The sequence below is a fragment of the Chelon labrosus genome (assembly GCF_963514085.1).
Source record: "Chelon labrosus genome assembly, chromosome: 5".
Lineage (NCBI taxonomy): Eukaryota > Metazoa > Chordata > Actinopteri > Mugiliformes > Mugilidae > Chelon > Chelon labrosus.
Window position 1 is genome coordinate 6,730,444 of NC_140341.1, and position 17,351 is coordinate 6,747,794.

At 41.5% G+C, this 17,351-nt stretch overlaps 1 protein-coding gene across 1 annotated transcript in view; it reads left to right on the forward strand.

Annotated features, from left to right (window-relative positions):
• xpo4 (exportin 4) overlaps positions 1-17,351 on the forward strand; it is a gene marked incomplete at its 5' end in the record, with an annotated part of 61,588 nt that overhangs the window by 6,895 nt on the left and 37,342 nt on the right. The window contains 4 exons of the mRNA XM_084545091.1: positions 1,614-1,755; positions 2,403-2,541; positions 4,777-4,893; positions 4,992-5,144. Coding sequence (XP_084401217.1) covers positions 1,614-1,755; positions 2,403-2,541; positions 4,777-4,893; positions 4,992-5,144 — 551 coding nt within the window. The remainder of the gene's footprint in view (positions 1-1,613; positions 1,756-2,402; positions 2,542-4,776; positions 4,894-4,991; positions 5,145-17,351) is intronic.

Sequence of the window (17,351 nt, forward strand, 5' to 3'; positions counted from 1 at the left end):
ACGTTACTAAATTCTCCGCGAATAGCGGCCAAATACTCCCATATACTCCCCTATCATCACAAACTGAGCGGCCGCGAGGCGAACGCGACCGGCCTGTGCTTATCAGAATCATGGACGTTAAATTCTCTGCACCCTCATCTCTCTCACTCTTCCTCACGCACAGCACGCGTTCACAAACAAACACACAGGTTGCTAGGTTACCATAGCAAATAGGCTCACCCCAGAAATTATGTATTATTTGTTAGTAGCCTAATGGCAGAGGTGGAAAAAGTACTAAAATATCGTACTCAAGTAAAAGTACCAACACTTGGATGAAATATTACTCAAGTACAAATGAAATTACCCATCTGAAAAATTACTCAAGTAAAAGTAATAAGTAGCTAATTTAAAATGTATTTTAAGTAAAAGTTACTTAGTTACATTTAAAAAAAAAAACTGTAGAACGGGGCGGGGGATCTCTCCCATGTAGTGAAAATAGGACAAGGGGTCATACATCCAAAACTGTTTAGTTTTTAATTAAAGAACAATCTATACAAATGTATAAAAATCTATACAAATGTATACACATGTAATGACAACATAACACATGTCACACATGACATGTAAGACCCTTAGAAAGGTATAATGTGCAATTTTAGTTCTGACCATCCCATAAAACTTTTTCAAACAATCAACTGTCAATCAAACTGTCTCTGAACCGTCGTCGCTCTTCTGATCCACCTCCATCTCGTTCTCAATCTCCTACAGAAAGACTTGGCGCTTGGTAGTGGTAGCCTACATGCTGACCATACGTCACTCACTACGTGTTTCCGGGCGCGATTTTTTTTTCGGTTTTCGTTAGTCAACGTTTTTTTTTTACTCAGTAACGGATGGGATTTGTAATGTAGCGAAATACAATACTTCACTCAAAACGTAATCAAGTAAAATTTAAATTACCGATTTTAAAAACTACTTGAAAAATACAAAATACACAAAAAAACTACTCAATACAGTAACGTGAGTAAATGTATTTCGTTACTTTCCACCTCTGCCTAATGGTAAATGCTGCAGGTGTAGAAATCTACATAAAACGGATATTTACTTTGATGTCAGGGCTAGATTACAACATGAAACTTGTTGTGCATATTAATAAATTAAATTGCTTTTTGTTTTACAGTAAGTTCGCTTAACTGTATTGTTATGTAATTGTTGGCACTGGCACTTTTAATGGGTAAATTGCAATACATGAGCTTAGTTTTGGAGCCAAATGTTGGAGTTGGAGTTCTCTGTTTTTTTGAGAAATAAAAGGCAAATGCTTGATCATTTTACAGCCACATAATTTTCGTTATGCATCATTTGTTTTGGTTGTTTAAAAACGTAAAAAAAATATCCGATTAATCGATTAATCGATCGATAAAGTGCTAGATTAATCGATTACAAAAAGAATCGATAGCTGCAGCCCTAAATTTAATGACTAGCTGGTTAAGTTAAATCCAACAAACTTGAATTTCCATGTGCGTGCAAGCAAACATATAGAAGATGAGTTTTCTGAGCATACTTTGCCTTAGCTTATAGCATACGTCTTCTCATCCTCTATTTCCCTTCTGTCCGACCCCCCTTTTACCCCTCACCAGAGACCAGTAAGGTGGACTATGTGCTGTTCCAGGCGGCCACAGCCATCATGGAGGCCGTGGTGCGAGAGTGGATCCTGCTGGAGAAGACCAGCATCGAGTCGCTGCGGGCGTTCCTCCTCACATACGTCTTACAGAGACCCAAGTAAGAAAGAAAGAAAGAAAGAAAGAGAGGCTTTAGAAAACCATTATTGGATTATTCACAACAACCAGATGGATGCCTTTTGTAGTCAAAAGCACAAAAACAAAAACCAAAGCACAGCTAGACTTATTGAGTTTCTTGAATACGTTTTACCGAGCTGGGGCTGGATTGAGAACATCTGTGGGTGGTGAACACTTGATACTCACATGACTCACCTGTAATTAGAGGAATTTGTTTTGATCCTGTTTTCTTCAAAGTCCTGCTCAACTTTGTTATTTGGATACCTCTTGACCTGAATGACTGAGAACCTTCTCGGATGACACCTGGAATGTTTTTTTGTATATTTAATAACCTGGACAATAGCAGCTGATTGACTGCAGTTTTTTTTCGTACTTGCTCAAGTCAAGTCTGGACTCATGCTCATACTCAGCCTCTGCGTGGTCTGCCAAGTTTATGACCTGCTGCATCGACATGTTTCCCAAACTTCTCTTTGACAAGCAAGCGTTCAGTTTTGTTAAATTAGGCGTCAGGGTCAGGGTGTAGTTTCTTCTCACTCCTTGAGCGGGATAATAAACCTCTTCCTGTGTCTGTTTCAATGACCCAATGCCTCTCTCTCTCTGTGTGTGTGTGTGTGTGTGTGTTTGCTCCAGTCTGCAGAAGTATGTCCGCGAGCAGATCCTGCTGGCCGTGGCGGTCATCGTGAAGAGGGGCTCTCTGGACAAAAGCATCAGCTGTAAAAGCATCTTTCATGAAGTGGGGCAGCTCATCAGCAGCGGGAACCCCACAGTGGTGAGAGAGACACGCCTGAATCATATATGTAGATCCTTTAGTGACGACACGCAGGGTTTCTTGATGGGTTTATATTAATTTCAGGGAACGAATAGTTGATTGTCGTGATCATCAGACGCATGATTGATTCAATCTGCATAAATAATTTATCCAGGATTACAAATAATCACCTGAAGCAAACTAAACTTATTCTCTTCCTTCTTTAAATAAATCTAAACACGATCTAAATGAATTTGCAGTCCCCTTGAACCAGATTAGCTAAAATATTCCTGCAGATAGATTGGTAAAGATTTTTGGAAAGCATCAAAATTGGTTTAAATAATTATGTAAATAATTGCTTTTATAATATTCAGGACTTGACGGGCTGCATTTGTTCCCTGGTTGTAGACTTTTTGTCTCGGATCACAGGCAGCTGAGTGTGAAAATAGAAAAATTAAACCAAAACCCTTAGAGGAAAGAAGCTGCAGGTGTGTTGCTGTGGTTAGAAGAAAGTGGCTGCGTTTACATGGTCTTTAGTATCACGGTTTTGAGACTTATCCGGGATATGGTGTTTACATGGAACACGGAGAAACCCGGTTATTCATATCCCCGTATACATGATAAATACCAGAAACCCGTTTTCTGATCACTGCATCCTATCTGCGCATGCGTGTGTTACGTCTTTTTCAATGTTTTCCAACGCGACCTAACTTGTTCAACAGTGCGAGGTGGAAAACCAGCGTCACGCAGCTTTTCCGCAACAGACTTGAATATGTCGGCGTTTCTGTGTTTTCTTTCATCTGAACACGTCGTTATGTTTAGTTCTTTCATTACTTTAAGGGAAAATTCTGTCTCTTCGTTGCTCCAAAGGTGAGATGTTCTCGTTGCCGCCATGTTGTTTGTATAATCTAGTGCGTCACTTGGCGTCACTCGAGCCTGCGCAGACAGTGGGCAGCCGTCAGAGATCGGGATAAGGTGTATACATGCTCCAGTATCCCGGCTTCTATCGGAGTACTCCAGGTAGCGAAATCGGGTTTCTTGAAATCGGGAAAAGGGCATATCCCGGTTTCTGAATTCGGGATATGGTGTTTACATGGACAAACACAAAAATGGGATACTTCAAAAACCCGATCAAAACCGGGATACTAAAGACCATGTAAACGCAGTCTGTGTAACATCCCAGACCTCTTGCGGTCAAATAAGTTACGCCTATAAATTTACTCATTTTTGTGGTAATATAAAAAAATAGTTAAGAAAAATTAAAGCTGAATGTGATGAGATTCGGTGAAAATATATTCAGAGTGATTTGTCTCAGTTTTTCCTCTGTAGTATAAAGCAACTCCCCTTTTAAACCAGTAGGTGGCACTACTTCATCTGTTTCCCAAATCAAACCACAACCAGACGAGATCAGCTGTTCTCCATTCAAGGCTTTAAACATCTGATTTCAGTTTAACGACACAAGGACAACTGCAGGCGATTTCACTGATAGCGCACAAAACTAGACAGAATCAATTTAGCGGCGCATCAATCCTTAGCTTTCAGAATCTGGACTTCTTTTTATCTGGTGCCCGTCTCTCGGTTATTAAAAAGAACTAAAGCGTTGAAACAATTAGTGAATTAATTAGTCTTTGAATTGCACAAACTAGAAAGAAACCTCATATTTATGTTGATCCTCCGCTGTGTGTCATCGCACATTGACTGCCTTGAAGTTTTTGGGACAACTCTGCAACTAATTTATTTTTATAATGTACAGAAACAAAATAATTAATCAATGAATTGATACTAAATGCCAGTTACAGCCATAAATCACCCTTCAAAATCAAACAAATGTGGAGTGTAATGATGTTAAAATATGGATCTGTGTACCGATTTAATGATTTATCCTTTTATTAACCCCTTATATGATCATTAATCTGCGTGTATGTGGCAGGAGTTGTCATTTTTTATAAATGTTACACTACCAACATAACGTAATTTAGCTTTTAGTGTACAAAGAAACCCAGTGTACTTGTGATATTCAGGAAATTGTGCAACATGTGAACAGACAGAAGTAATTTTCAGACTTTGGAGCACCACCGCCAAGTCATCTCCGCTAATAGAGAACAAAATGTTGTTTTTTTTTTTCCCAGCACTTTGATTCTTATTTGTGTTTCCTCAGATGTTCACTGAACTGTCTCAATACCAAACAACGCTTGTTTTATTGTTCTGCAGCTGCTCTTTTTTGTGCATTGCGTAACACAATCTTGTCTCCTGCAGCAAACGCTAGCCTGCTCCATCCTCACCGCCCTGCTCAGTGAGTTCTCCAGCTCCAGCAAAACCAGCAGCATCGGCCTCAGCATGGAGTTTCACGGCAACTGCAAGCGCCTGTTCCAGGTGGGTCCCCCCACCACCTCGCCTTCTGCCATGAACTCGTCACAGGCAGCCTATTCCAACTTTATTTCTCACTCTTTATTCTCTGCGTTCTCTTCCAGGAGGAGGGCCTGCGCCAGATCTTCGTGCTGACCATGGAGGTGCTGCAGGAGTTCAGCCGCAGAGAAAACCTCAACGCCCAGATGTCCTCTGTCTTCCAGCGCTACTTGGCTCTGGCCAACCAGGTCCTCAGCTGGAACTTCCTGCCTCTAAATCATATCCTTTTTGTCAGGATCCGTCTCGAGGGCCGCAACATAAAGTAGAGACAGACGACAGAGTTACAAAAACAAGAGGTTTATTTCATTTAAAAAAAAAAAAAGAAAGAAAAACACAGGTGAGAAAGCTTCTACAAGCTACGTTGCTGAAGTGTTGCTCATGTGTTCGTGGATGATTAAAAATGTGAAAAGAGTGTTTGACGTGGAAGATGGCTGTGTTTCTGTATGAATGAGAGCTGCAGGGTGATTAGTGCTGTGTGTTGCTCAAAGGCACATTTACAGGAGCAAATTTCAATTTTCTTCTGGACTCTTATCAGACTGTAAGGTGTTAGATACTGTGAAACTTAATCGAGGATGAGAAATGTCTAACGTTTTTATCGAGCATAGCATAAAAAGGAGGTTCTCAGTTAAATGCTCAGCTCAGCTTTGAGTGTTTTTCACGTCCGTCACGCCGCTACAAAAAGCGTTGGCGGTCAGTTTGTAGCTTCGTGCCGACGGCTCTGTTTAAAAAAACGTCTTGTAGCTTGTTTCTTTTTAGGTCACGGCCACAAATTTGCCGTTGTTCAGATCTCAGACGACACATGATTGATGATTAAATTCTTTTGGTCTGGAAAAATGTTGCTGGACAAACACAGGTCTCACACACACACTTACGTGAAGTTTCTTTTTGAAATCCGTTTTTTGAAGGGAATAATGTGTAGATGTGCATGTTTGGAGGTTAAAGCAAGGTGAACATTGATGAAACTGCCCTTGTCTTTTATGTTGGGGTGCTTTTACACTACGTTTTATTCCGATTCAGGGTGTAATTTATGAAATATATTACGATGTTGCATCTTTTCTGTCTCCAGCCTTAAGCAGATGGGTCCTTCCATATGAGCTTGAGGTTCTGCGCAAGGTTTCTTCCTGTTAAAAAGGAGTTTTTCCTTGCCGCCGTTGCCTTCAGGCTTGCTCTGGGGGGTTTCAGACCAGATATTGTTATTGACGCTGTATAAATAGAATTTAATTGAATCTAGCTTGGATTCAGTTCGTGTTCACAGGGCAGTCGTGACAGAGTTCTGACAAGCCTTCAACACGACGCGCTGGCAAACATTTTTGTGATTGTTCATAGTTGTGCAGGAAATTTGGATTTTAGGAAGTAATCAAATTGAACATCAACAATGAGCCTGGTCACTGGCATTTGTTGCCGTTGTGTGGTTCATGTCACAGTGTTCTGTACATGAACATCGCGTGCAGTTTGATCCAGCATCTAGCAACGCTCTAATGTGAAGGAGCACTGCTGCTGCTGCTCTCTGGAGGTACACAGTGACCTGTTTCACATCAGGTAAACTGCTCGGTTATATAATTAGAAGCTTATAAGTAGTAACCTTGTCAGTCCGTGGGTAACGTGTGTTCTCATGGCAAACTAATCGCCCAGAGGAACGATTGCAAGCGAGTAGAGACCACCCTCTGTAACCAGTCTCAGCTCAGTTGATTTAGTCAAAGGCGAGTGGTATTGTTGTGTTCACACCAGGAGGAAACCCTCACGTTTTTGGATTAAGACTTAGATTTTCAGAAGTTTTTTTTAACTTTCTTGCCATTTCTGTTGTTTGCTTTAATCAACATAGATCTACCAACTTTTTCATGGCCATATGATAGAAGAGAAAAGTTGCTTTTGAGGAAAATTGATAAAAGTTTAGGGACAAATGACACAGTTTTAGGTTAAAAGAAGGGAGTCAGAGTACGGAATGAAATGTCCTCATACTTTTGTGTATTTCTTTGGGCTTCACTGTGTTTGAGACGAACATGCTTTGTCCCTATAACAGCCAGTACATCCATGTCGCTATTCCAGTGTGTGTATCTGTGTGTGTGTGTGTGTGTGTGTGTGTGTGTGTGTGTGTGTGTGTGTGTGGGGTATGCAGCGCTCAGGAATGCATATCTGTCGGTCAGTTTTACTTTGTACTTCATCTCTTGTGCACACATCCTTGTTATCTTTGCAGTTGGCCGCATTGTTGAGCGAACTTAGCCACTTTGTGTGTGTGCATGTGTGTGTGCGTGTGTGTGTGTGTGTGTGAGGCCACGCTCATTACGGCCTAAATCCCACCAGCCTGGCATCCCCTCTGCCTGTCTGAGGGGGATCTGGAGTGGCGCTTGCTGCCAGCCAGGGCCATGTATCACTTTCAAAGAGGTGTCTGTGTGTCCATCCCCGTATCATTCCGACAGCGCACCGCCCCCGCCTTGGCTTGTTGAGGCTCCCCTTGGTATGCCCGGCACGCTCGGTTCGATATGTGTGTTCTCAAAGACGCACTTTTAAGTCTTGGTAGCTCTCGCAATCAATTTTTAGACGTCGGTTTAATTTTGTTTTTAGTGTTGGGTGTCTATAGGAAGCCGGTGGAGCAGTTGCCGTGCGTGTCGGGGGGCCTGAAAGTGATAGAAAATAATGACTACATTCTGTTAATGTAAGTCTGGCTTCACCCTTTAATATTTTAGATTGTATTAGGCCATTGTGGGGAAATGTTTAAGCTCAGTGAGGCAGTTTTGATTGGGAGGATTTATGTGAAATACTTGCTTTTACTTGGGGATTAGCCAAGGCCAGAGTTTTCCTGGAGGTTATTTATATCATAAATGGGTTTCCATCCAGATTCTGAGAAAAAATGTACTATACAGTGAATCAATTTATCTATCTAAACGCGGCCAGAGTTCAACTCACTTAACAGTAATTTGCTGGAGCTAGATTATACATTTGCACCTACACTTCATACCCTCTTAAAAGTAATCACTTTCGAAGCTGGCATTTTCATGAGTCAGGGCCTTGAAGGTTTTAAAGCTTGGGTGTCTACAGCCTGGAGTACATTACAAAATCATTAATTAATCTTAAATGACTTTGAAGCAAAGAGAGCTGATGATTTATGAATAAAATGATACGGTAATAGTTGCAGGCAAATTGAGCTGTAGCGCTCTGGTTTCTCTATGTTGAGTTGAGGCAGAAATAGCATCTGACTTCTTAAATCAAGCGGCGTTCTCCTTGAAATCCGCCGCACACGTGAGTGTATCTTGAGTCTTCAAGTGTCCGGGCTGTTGTTGAAAAGGAGAACAGACTGATGAAGGCCGCCGGGACGCCTGAATGAGTGCCGCCGCCTGTCTGCAAGTGTCACAGCACGCCTGTCCTGGTGTGATGCGATGTGAGCGTGTGCCAATACGAGTATCAGGGGGCCTCTACTTAATTGCGAGGCTGACAGCGGCTACCTTTCAAACCGAGCAAGCACGCCTCCTCCTCGGGCAGCTCAAAAGGAGACCCTTTTTAAAGACCCTCCCTCCCTTAAACAAACTGAGCGGCATGCTTGTCATCTGTCCTCGCCGCCGCCTGAACCCTGGCCCTCTGGCTCTGGTGTCATCTGGTGGAGACACGCTCCCCAGGCATCGGGACGACACCGTGTCACTCCGCGCCGGGCTTGACTCTGGCCAGGGTCGTGGTCAGGCCTCGAGGCTGCGGCGGCAGTCAGGTGCTGTAAATGGCTGTCTGAACTGACAGATAGATAACCCTCCATCCCTGCGTTAACCGGCGTAGCTGGATTCCTTTCATGTTGTTGGTCGATATGTGAGGAAATCTCTGAATTTATTACTATAAGTGGGGCTTTGTTCTGTAGCAGTTTCCTACTATGAAATCTCCACATCTGTTCTTTTCTTCAGTGGAGAGGAATGTGTGGATTTCATGGTGTATCGGCTCACTACGAGTCAAGTTGTTTCAAATTAAAGCATGGCCATCCCTGCCTCGTACGCTGAGGCACTGCTGTTTTGAATCGTCTCTTAGTTAGATTGTATTTGAAAGAGACTGGACCCGCGTCTTTGTTGCACCTAACCCAGATTTGGTTTGTGTTCAGAGGGACATCGAGACACAGATTGTTATTGGTCATCATTTTGTGGGAAATTTTGATTTTAGGAAATAATTGAACCGAAAATAGAGCGTCAGCAGCAACCACCATCTCTAACCATTCTCAGCTCAGTTGAGTGCGACCGTTGTGTCTACGTGTCCCTGCATCTTTTTGAGTATTTGTTTTTGTTCCTTATTTTTAGTGAAGCGTAATAAAAGTGGCATTAACGTCTCTGAAAAAACAAATGCCCCCATTATTTGGGGTTATTCTTGAGCCAAAGAGACGACTGATGGTCCAACACTTGTCTGGCCGTGGCTCGGTATTCTCATTAGCTGTTCAGAGGTCAGATTCTGTGTATTTTGGCCCCCAGGTTAAGGTTAGGATTAAGAGAGTGTAAGTTGATGCTGGACGTTTGCCTTGGCCTTGACCTGTATGAAGAATCTTTAACGACTACTGTCTAAACAAATACGGGAGGGATGCTAAGTTAGCACAATGGTTTTTTTTTTAGAGTAGCTTTTCTTACACTTATTTTAATCATGTGAAGACTTTTCCAACACTTTCTTTCTGATTCTGAAAAAAGTAAGCGAGCATCAAACTCTAGTGTGATAGCTATATTATTTGTTTAATTCAGCAGAGGGAGAATTAACGGCAACTGCTGTCCCAACAGATGGAAGCCAAACAGTAGAAAGAAACTAAGGGGGAAAAGAATGGGAGGGGGTCTGGGTCGCTAAGGAGGTATTCCTGGACTGTTATTTCACATGGCAAGGCTGCAGGGGAGACTTATGGCAGGATATATCACTTAAACCCTACCACGCGCCTTAGCATAGCGCGGCAGTCTTCGCGCGGCCGCTGGCAGACGGTCAGCAAGTCCTCCCGTGCAGCGGGTTCATCCTTGGTGAGGATCAACCATAATGAATAGAGGATACAAGAGAAGCTTGCTAATCCATTATCCTCGAGCAACGAAGGCTGCTCAGGCTTGCAAAATGTTCAGATTACCGACATGAGGCTGTCGCAGAAGTATTGTCGGGTTGATTTAGAAAGCGCTTCGTCCGGCAATTTGTTGGCGATTGTTGTCTGGGAGGTGGGAATGTTAATTTGTTCTTGGGGGGTCTTGATGGACACAGCTGCACAACCATGCATTCATGATTTGAAAGTTTATATATACCACTATATACGCAACTATATATATACAGCGCAGCTTAAAAGTATTTGCAGCCCTCAGAAAAAATGACTCCAAATATCAGCAGAAGTAGACAAAGAGATCCCAATCAAACCAATGAAACACCAGTATTATACTTATTTAGTCAATTATTTATTCAAGAGTTGCAAAAGTAAGTGTACTCTTGCTTTTTGTAGCTGGTGTGACCAACTTGTGCAGCAATAACGGCAACTGAACATATGCGGTAACTGCTGATCAGTCATCTTCAGTTCTGAGATGTTAGTGGGTTTCCTCATGTGAACTGCTTCAGGGCTTCAGGTCCTTCTACAACATTTCTGTTTCATAAAGTTCAGGTAGGGCTGGGCGATAAAACGATATATATCGCGATAGACACCTGATCGATATCAATAGAAAATACGTTCGATAGAATGTTCGATAATTTCGAGAGGAAATTGTAGATAAAAAAGGAAAGGTCACGTCACCAGTTGGGCAATATTTTGGTTATTTTAAGTCAGACAAGAGTCAGACCGATGTTGTCTGCTAACTTGGTGGCGAGTGAGCATGTTAATTGGCTCTTGTCTCTTGATTAGTAGTCGGTTAAGTTTCGGTTCTCTGCCGGCCGATTGAGTGGCTGCTGACCTGGTTAAGCGGATCCACGAGCAGCGGTTATGAGTCGGTTAAGTTTCGTTTCTCTGCGTATTGTGCTTAAGTGAGTGAGTGTCTGAGTGCCTTAGTTTGCCGGTTAAATGAGCCGAATATTTTTTTCCACCGCTACTGAATATTAATTAAAAATGAATGAAAATGAAATGCTGTTGAATATGTCATTGATATCATTTTTTAAAAAATTAAAGTGACGGGTAAAAATGGGCTATGACGGGATTTTTATGACCCTGTCAGTCAAAGTGACAGACAACGGAAAAAGTCTAGCGCAACATCTGATCTAGAGGTACACGGCAGCAGTGCCATACGACAAAACATCAAAGCGATATAAAGAAATAACGGATGCAGTTCAGCACAGTTGAGAAGTCTGGGTAGAAGGTTAAAAAAACGAATCAATAATTATCGATATCGACTGATATGAAACACCGATATCGTGATACATACATACACCCAGCCCTAAGTTCAGGACTTGGACTTTGCCATTCCAAAACTTAAGCTAGAACTTGAGACTCATCTCACAGACGGATGTCCTGTTTTTTTCTTTTACAATTCACTGGTATAATTCAGAATTCATTGATCAATGTTGACAGGCAGTCCTAGCCCAGATGCAGCAAACACACAGAGTAAATGGAGCATTAAACAAGCTTGTTGCTCACTCACAAGTCAGTGAGAGAAACTACCCCGAGCTTAGAGAAGCTGGGTCACACACCCACAGACGCACAGCTGGAAGCTCATGATTGAGCAGCACCCATGTTCTTTAAATACATAAGCTTTGTAGTTTAAAACCTGCACACCCAGTGGAATGGTTCTTTTTAGCCGCGCTAGCAGGCTGTAGAGATTTTAATGAGCGTCCGTCAGTTGTTTGATTCATCACCTTGTTACAGGAATAGCTCAAAGTCTCTTGATGAAACTCAAGATCCCCGGTTCGACATGCATTGATGATCACTAGACTTATGATCCAGCGTGCCCCGTCAATTTGGTATTCGTAGTTAAATGTCTCGACAACTTTGTCAGCTTGTAGTCAACACGTTGTTTTTTAACACGTTTCTCAAAGGATGGAATTACTACACTTACCTACCACAATCATCAAGTGAGGTCTTAAAAACATTTTCATGATCCTCAGACTGTGCATCTGCCGTCATCTGGTCAGATTTACGTTCAAATATCTGGAAAGCTCATGATATGTCAGTGAGTTGTTTGTCTGAGGTTTCTCGAAGAACTTTTTCCCCGCTTGCCAGTGCCTTCGTTGCTGCTTTGTGTTAGACGGTAAACATCACACCTGCTAATGTTGTCATTGTGAGCATGTCAGCGAGCAGATGTCTGCATTTAGCTCAAATAAATCTTGCGTCTAAACAACCTCAGAGCTGCAAGCGCGGCTGGGATCTCTGGGTTCTGTTGTTTAGATCAAAAATCTTCTGTAAACATTCTGTGTGTCATTTAATTTATAGCTTGTTCACTTTGGGTAGCGCGCGGTTTTGAAAAAAAAAAATAAAACAAACCACCAGAAATTATGAGATTAAAATCTTTGGCGTTGAAGAATTTTGTTGTTTGGTTTTGTGGTCTGGGTGATTCAGCCTCTCTCTCTCTCTGCGCTCACAGAAGAATCAGCCCACATTCGCCGTTCTGTAGCGGTGTGGTTAGTCTGTGCGTAGCAGTGCGCGCTGAATTACAGCCTGTGAAGGAAGGAGTGATGTGAGTTTTATAGCAACTATTTTCACTGGTGCTTTGAAGTGGAGAGCTGTGCATTGATGCACACTACCTGGGCTAAGGTTCACATGCAGATCCATAAATACTTGACTTGTTTGTCAGTGGAGGAAAAAAGCGGAGTAAATAGAAACCAGAGCAGGAAATTAAACTCTGCTTGTTTCTTTGCCAAAGTGACTGAAGGAGGAGAGAAAACTACACGCAGCATTTTTATTGGACTGTTGGCTGGTATTAATTAATGTATTACAGTGTGTTTTTATGCATCTGTGTGCCTGCGAGTCAACGTGAGAGCTGCGCGAATCTTCCCTCGAGTTTGATTTAAACTCTTGCGGTCGGCGGCTATTAAACTGGCTGTGTAAGTGTAGTCACTTGGAAGTGTGTGTGTGTGCTTGTGTGTCCGTCTGTCTGTCAGTACGCCTTATCGTTGCAGTGGAAAACTGACGTGTCACATTAGTTATTCTTGAGCCTGCTGGAACGGTTGAGATAGTAGCAGGTGATGCCTTTTAAAAACTCACCAAACCACAGCCACATGTCCTAGTCACTCCATGCACATTACTCATCCTGGAGGCATGCACACACACACACACACAAACACACGCAGAACACACACACACCACACACACCGATCGTTTTTCTTTTTTTTAAAAAGAGTGGATACCGTGGTTGAGGTTGTAAATTCACTTGTCAACTCGCTAGTATATTTCCCTCTGAATTCACACTGGATGAACACTTAATTAAGAGAAATTTTAATTGTGTTTCATGACTATTTTCATGAAGCAGTTGCCTTGTAATAGATTTTGCATGTCGTATATATTTATTTAAGACTATGGAAAATACACAAGAGCGACATAAAAGTGATAACTGGTGCAGAATATTTTATTTATCACAGAAACTCTTTAGATCCGTGTTCTTAGAATATCTCTAATGGATCAGTAAATCATTTCGTTCCATCTTCTAAAAGTCATCCGTGAGATTAAATAGAGCGTAAAACATGCAATTTGAAGGCGTCGCTTTAATCTTTTGTAAATATTAACACGTATTACCTTAAGTCGCGGCTCTTCTTTGAGCGTCGTAACAATAATTCGGCTTTAGCCAAAATGACCACATTAAATGGCTTGTTCGTAACAAAGTCTCTTTCTCTGCTTTTCCCAAAACACTTCTCCAGCTTTAAAGACAGAAATACCTCTTATTATAAAAATAACATTGAAGTAAATGTCGTCTTCTTTTTATATTGGTTGATTACAAACATGATGCCTAATTCATTTGTGACTGAAAGTCTTAAAGATGGCCAATTCTCTAGGCGTTTTTGATGCTTCATCGTAGAACTGGTTCAGTCTGCTCACCAGTTCTTCTCTTTGGAAACAACAGAACCAGTTGACCTGCAGCAAAGTTACACATTCTGACCACAGCCGAAACCAGGCCAAACCTCAGTTAAATCCACAAGTTCTGTATTCTCTTCACTTCTTAAAGCGCAGTGGAGCCTCCGAGCTCCCGCTGATATCCAGATATTGTCTATTCCAACAGTAAAAGTTAAGTTTCTTCAGAGAATAAGACAACACCCTTCTCCTCTGTTTTGCATTTAAGTACAAGCTCACCCATGATGGAGATGTTGTTATGGTTCCCATTGGGACCTGACTGGAAACCAACCTATGTTTTGTGAAGATGGCAAGAACCGTGATTGCAGACCAAATTCAGTTCCATGTTGGTTGAAAAGCCCCATTTGTGTACGTCTATACATACCAAAGTTTTATATATGTTGAAAACAAAAACAAAAAAGAATCTGGCATTTATGTTTGATCAAACTTGTCTGTTTTTTACCCAAATTAAATTCTTTCTGGGTGTTTGGTTTCAGTCTGTCAGAACATATTACATCTCTGTCCATCCTTGTGAAAGAGTTGAAGTAACAGTGTAGTTATCATTCCTGAGGTCTCCTGTGAGTTTTGTCTCGGTCATATGATCTTTAGGAGGGTTTGTGGAGCCCCCATCACTGAGGTGGTCCCCTCCCTGAGGAGACGGCCTCCGCCTGCGTGGTGCAGGACTCGGTCAGCCACACTCGTTGCACGACCAAATATGCACCCACCCCTCTTTGTCTCAGTTTCTTGTCCGTGCTTAATGTGCAGGAATTTGATTCAAAACAAGCGGTGAGAGAAAAAAAAAAAAGTGGAATGGAAAAAATTGCGTGTCAGAATGAAATAGTTTGAAACTGAAATATCAAACAAACTAGAATTAAGTCGTTAAAGCAAACTTTTTCCGTATCTAATCTCTTTCTTTTTCCCTCTCTTGTTAGAAAGGTTCAGTCAGAGGACTTCTCCCTCACCACCACTATTTTTAACAAGGCCCGAAAGCCAAGCATTGGACGCACACACACGCACACACACACGCACACACACACTAGTTCACGGATCCCTAAACAGGTGCCAACTTTTGTGCCGAAAAGTGTGTTGCGCTGTGTTGCGGTGGGGTGTGTTGCGCGGGGAGTGACTGTGGGCTGGTGTTGGAGGAATGTGTGACCTTGCCGGCCTCTGCCGCTGTTTGGCTTTGATCGAGCATTCCTCTGGAAGTTTCCGACTTCTGCTGTCACTGAGCCGCAGAGCAGCGATATGGTTTTATGTGTGTTTTTATGTGATTTGTGTTGGTGATGGGGAACAGAGATTGTGTCTTGTTTTTTTTAACTTAACGTTTGATTTATTATTTAACAAGTCACAGACGTAAAGGACTATTATTGGAAGTAGTGGCAGTAAACAGATACGTAGATACTAAAAGTAGCGGTGGTTGTTTTTAGTAACAGTGTAAGTAACATCCTCGATCAAATATCTTTCAAAGGGGGCGATAAAATATTTATACACTATATATGGAAACCACAAAACTTTCATTGCTGAGTAAGTTAATCTCAAAATACAAATTGTGTTGGAAGCAAAGGAGGAAGTGAGGTGACGTAGGGAGGAGGTCGGGATGGATGGATGGGTCAAGAAAACACTGGACTTTTATTTCCAATTTCACGTCTAGTAATTTTAAACACAACTTTAACTCTTTATCTTTCTCAGCATTTACTACATTTATTTATTTCATACAGTTTATCTGAGGGCAAATATATGGGTCATACCACAACCTATGTGATTCTTTAGGAAGGAGGACTAATTACACAAAAACTTAACAGATTATAGAAGAAATGGCCACACTACACTGCAGACTACAGCAGATTTAGTAATTGATAAATCATATTAAGTGAGTGTGTCAAATTGAAAACCATCTATATTATATTATGTTAATATTTGCTCCAGCTTTTGGGTTTGAATAAGAGCCAAAATAGTTAAAATAAATAACTATGATATTCAGTTCTCCTCCAAAAAATCTCAAACTCTCAGACTGCTCAGTCTGGAGGATTTCCTGCTTTGCAGTGTAAACTGGACATATCTGGGTTTTAGAGTGTTAATCAAATTCAAGACAGGGCTTCACATTAAAAAAAAAAAAGATTTTAACATATCATAGAAGGAAGAATTATCACCAGTTTCATTGGAAATATAAATAATAAAAAAAGGGTAGACGGTAGGGATGTGCGATATTTCATCGTATGCGATATATCGTCAAAAACATTCTCCACGGTAAGAATATGTCATCCCACGATAAAAACGATAAATTCCCATAGATGACGTATATATATGTGAGCGACACACTCGCAGCCCAACACGTATGGAATATTGACAAATTGACAATGGCGGAAGGCGGAGCAGATACACCGGGCAGCGAGGAGCTCGTTCCTAAACGAGGCTCCACCTCCATTATCTGGTTTGGTTGTAACCCCTTAACGCCTGAATTGATTTTTCAATTATATAAAGAAATGAAATATTTGTATTTTTGCTTACCACTCCGGCCGGTCCTACGAGAAACTAGTGCTTGCTAAAGGTTCCTAGGAATTTTTTGAATGTGCACAAACCGACATCGGAGTATTACATGCGCTATTTCGGCTGCAGTCTGAACGGAAACAGTGCGTCGCGAATTTGCGACACTAGGCATGAAGGGCTTAAAAAGTCTGATGCGGAGCAGCAAATTACAACATGCAAGGTTTGCTAACAAATAGTGCATAAAAAGGACAGTAACACCACTAATTTGTTGCACCACCTCAAACACAAGCACAAACCAGAATATGAAGAAAGCCAGAAAATGCGCAAGGATGCAGAAGCAGCGTCGACTTCATCCAAAGAGTCCGGTTAAAAAAAAAAACAACTCGGATAAAATTATAGCCGATGCATTATAGTCAAAAAGATTAGGCTGAATTGGTGTTTATTTATCGTCATTTTTATCGTTACTGTGATAAATACCAGAAATTATCAGGATAAAATTTTTAGTCCATATCGCCCATCCCTAGTGGACGGCCTCAAATTTTTATGTCAAAGAGGACAAAATACTCACAAGTTTAATTTGTAGTTCAAAGTTAATGCAGAGCTAAAGGTCACAACTACTGTAAATAATCAATTTAGTCCCTTCGGTCAATAATGTGTCTGGCCATTAAAGTAATCCTTAGCGGTTTGATATTTATACATTTGATAGGTTGTTCTTTACTGAGGTAAGCGTCGAAAAATCCATCATTCCAGAGCAACGGAAATCAAAACAGTCCCCTCATGTATTGATTTATTAATAATTAAATGTATGTTCAGTGAATAGACCTCTGATGAATAGACAGCCTCTTTCGGCGTGATATCTTCGCCGTGAGGACGAGGAGACGGAACGCTTTTCCGTGATAGAGAAAGGGCTCTTGATGGTGGCTGAGAGAAGCAATGAAACGTGATTGGTGTGTGCCGAGCGTTGAAGGTTTGTGAGATGCTTTCGCTGAGGAGG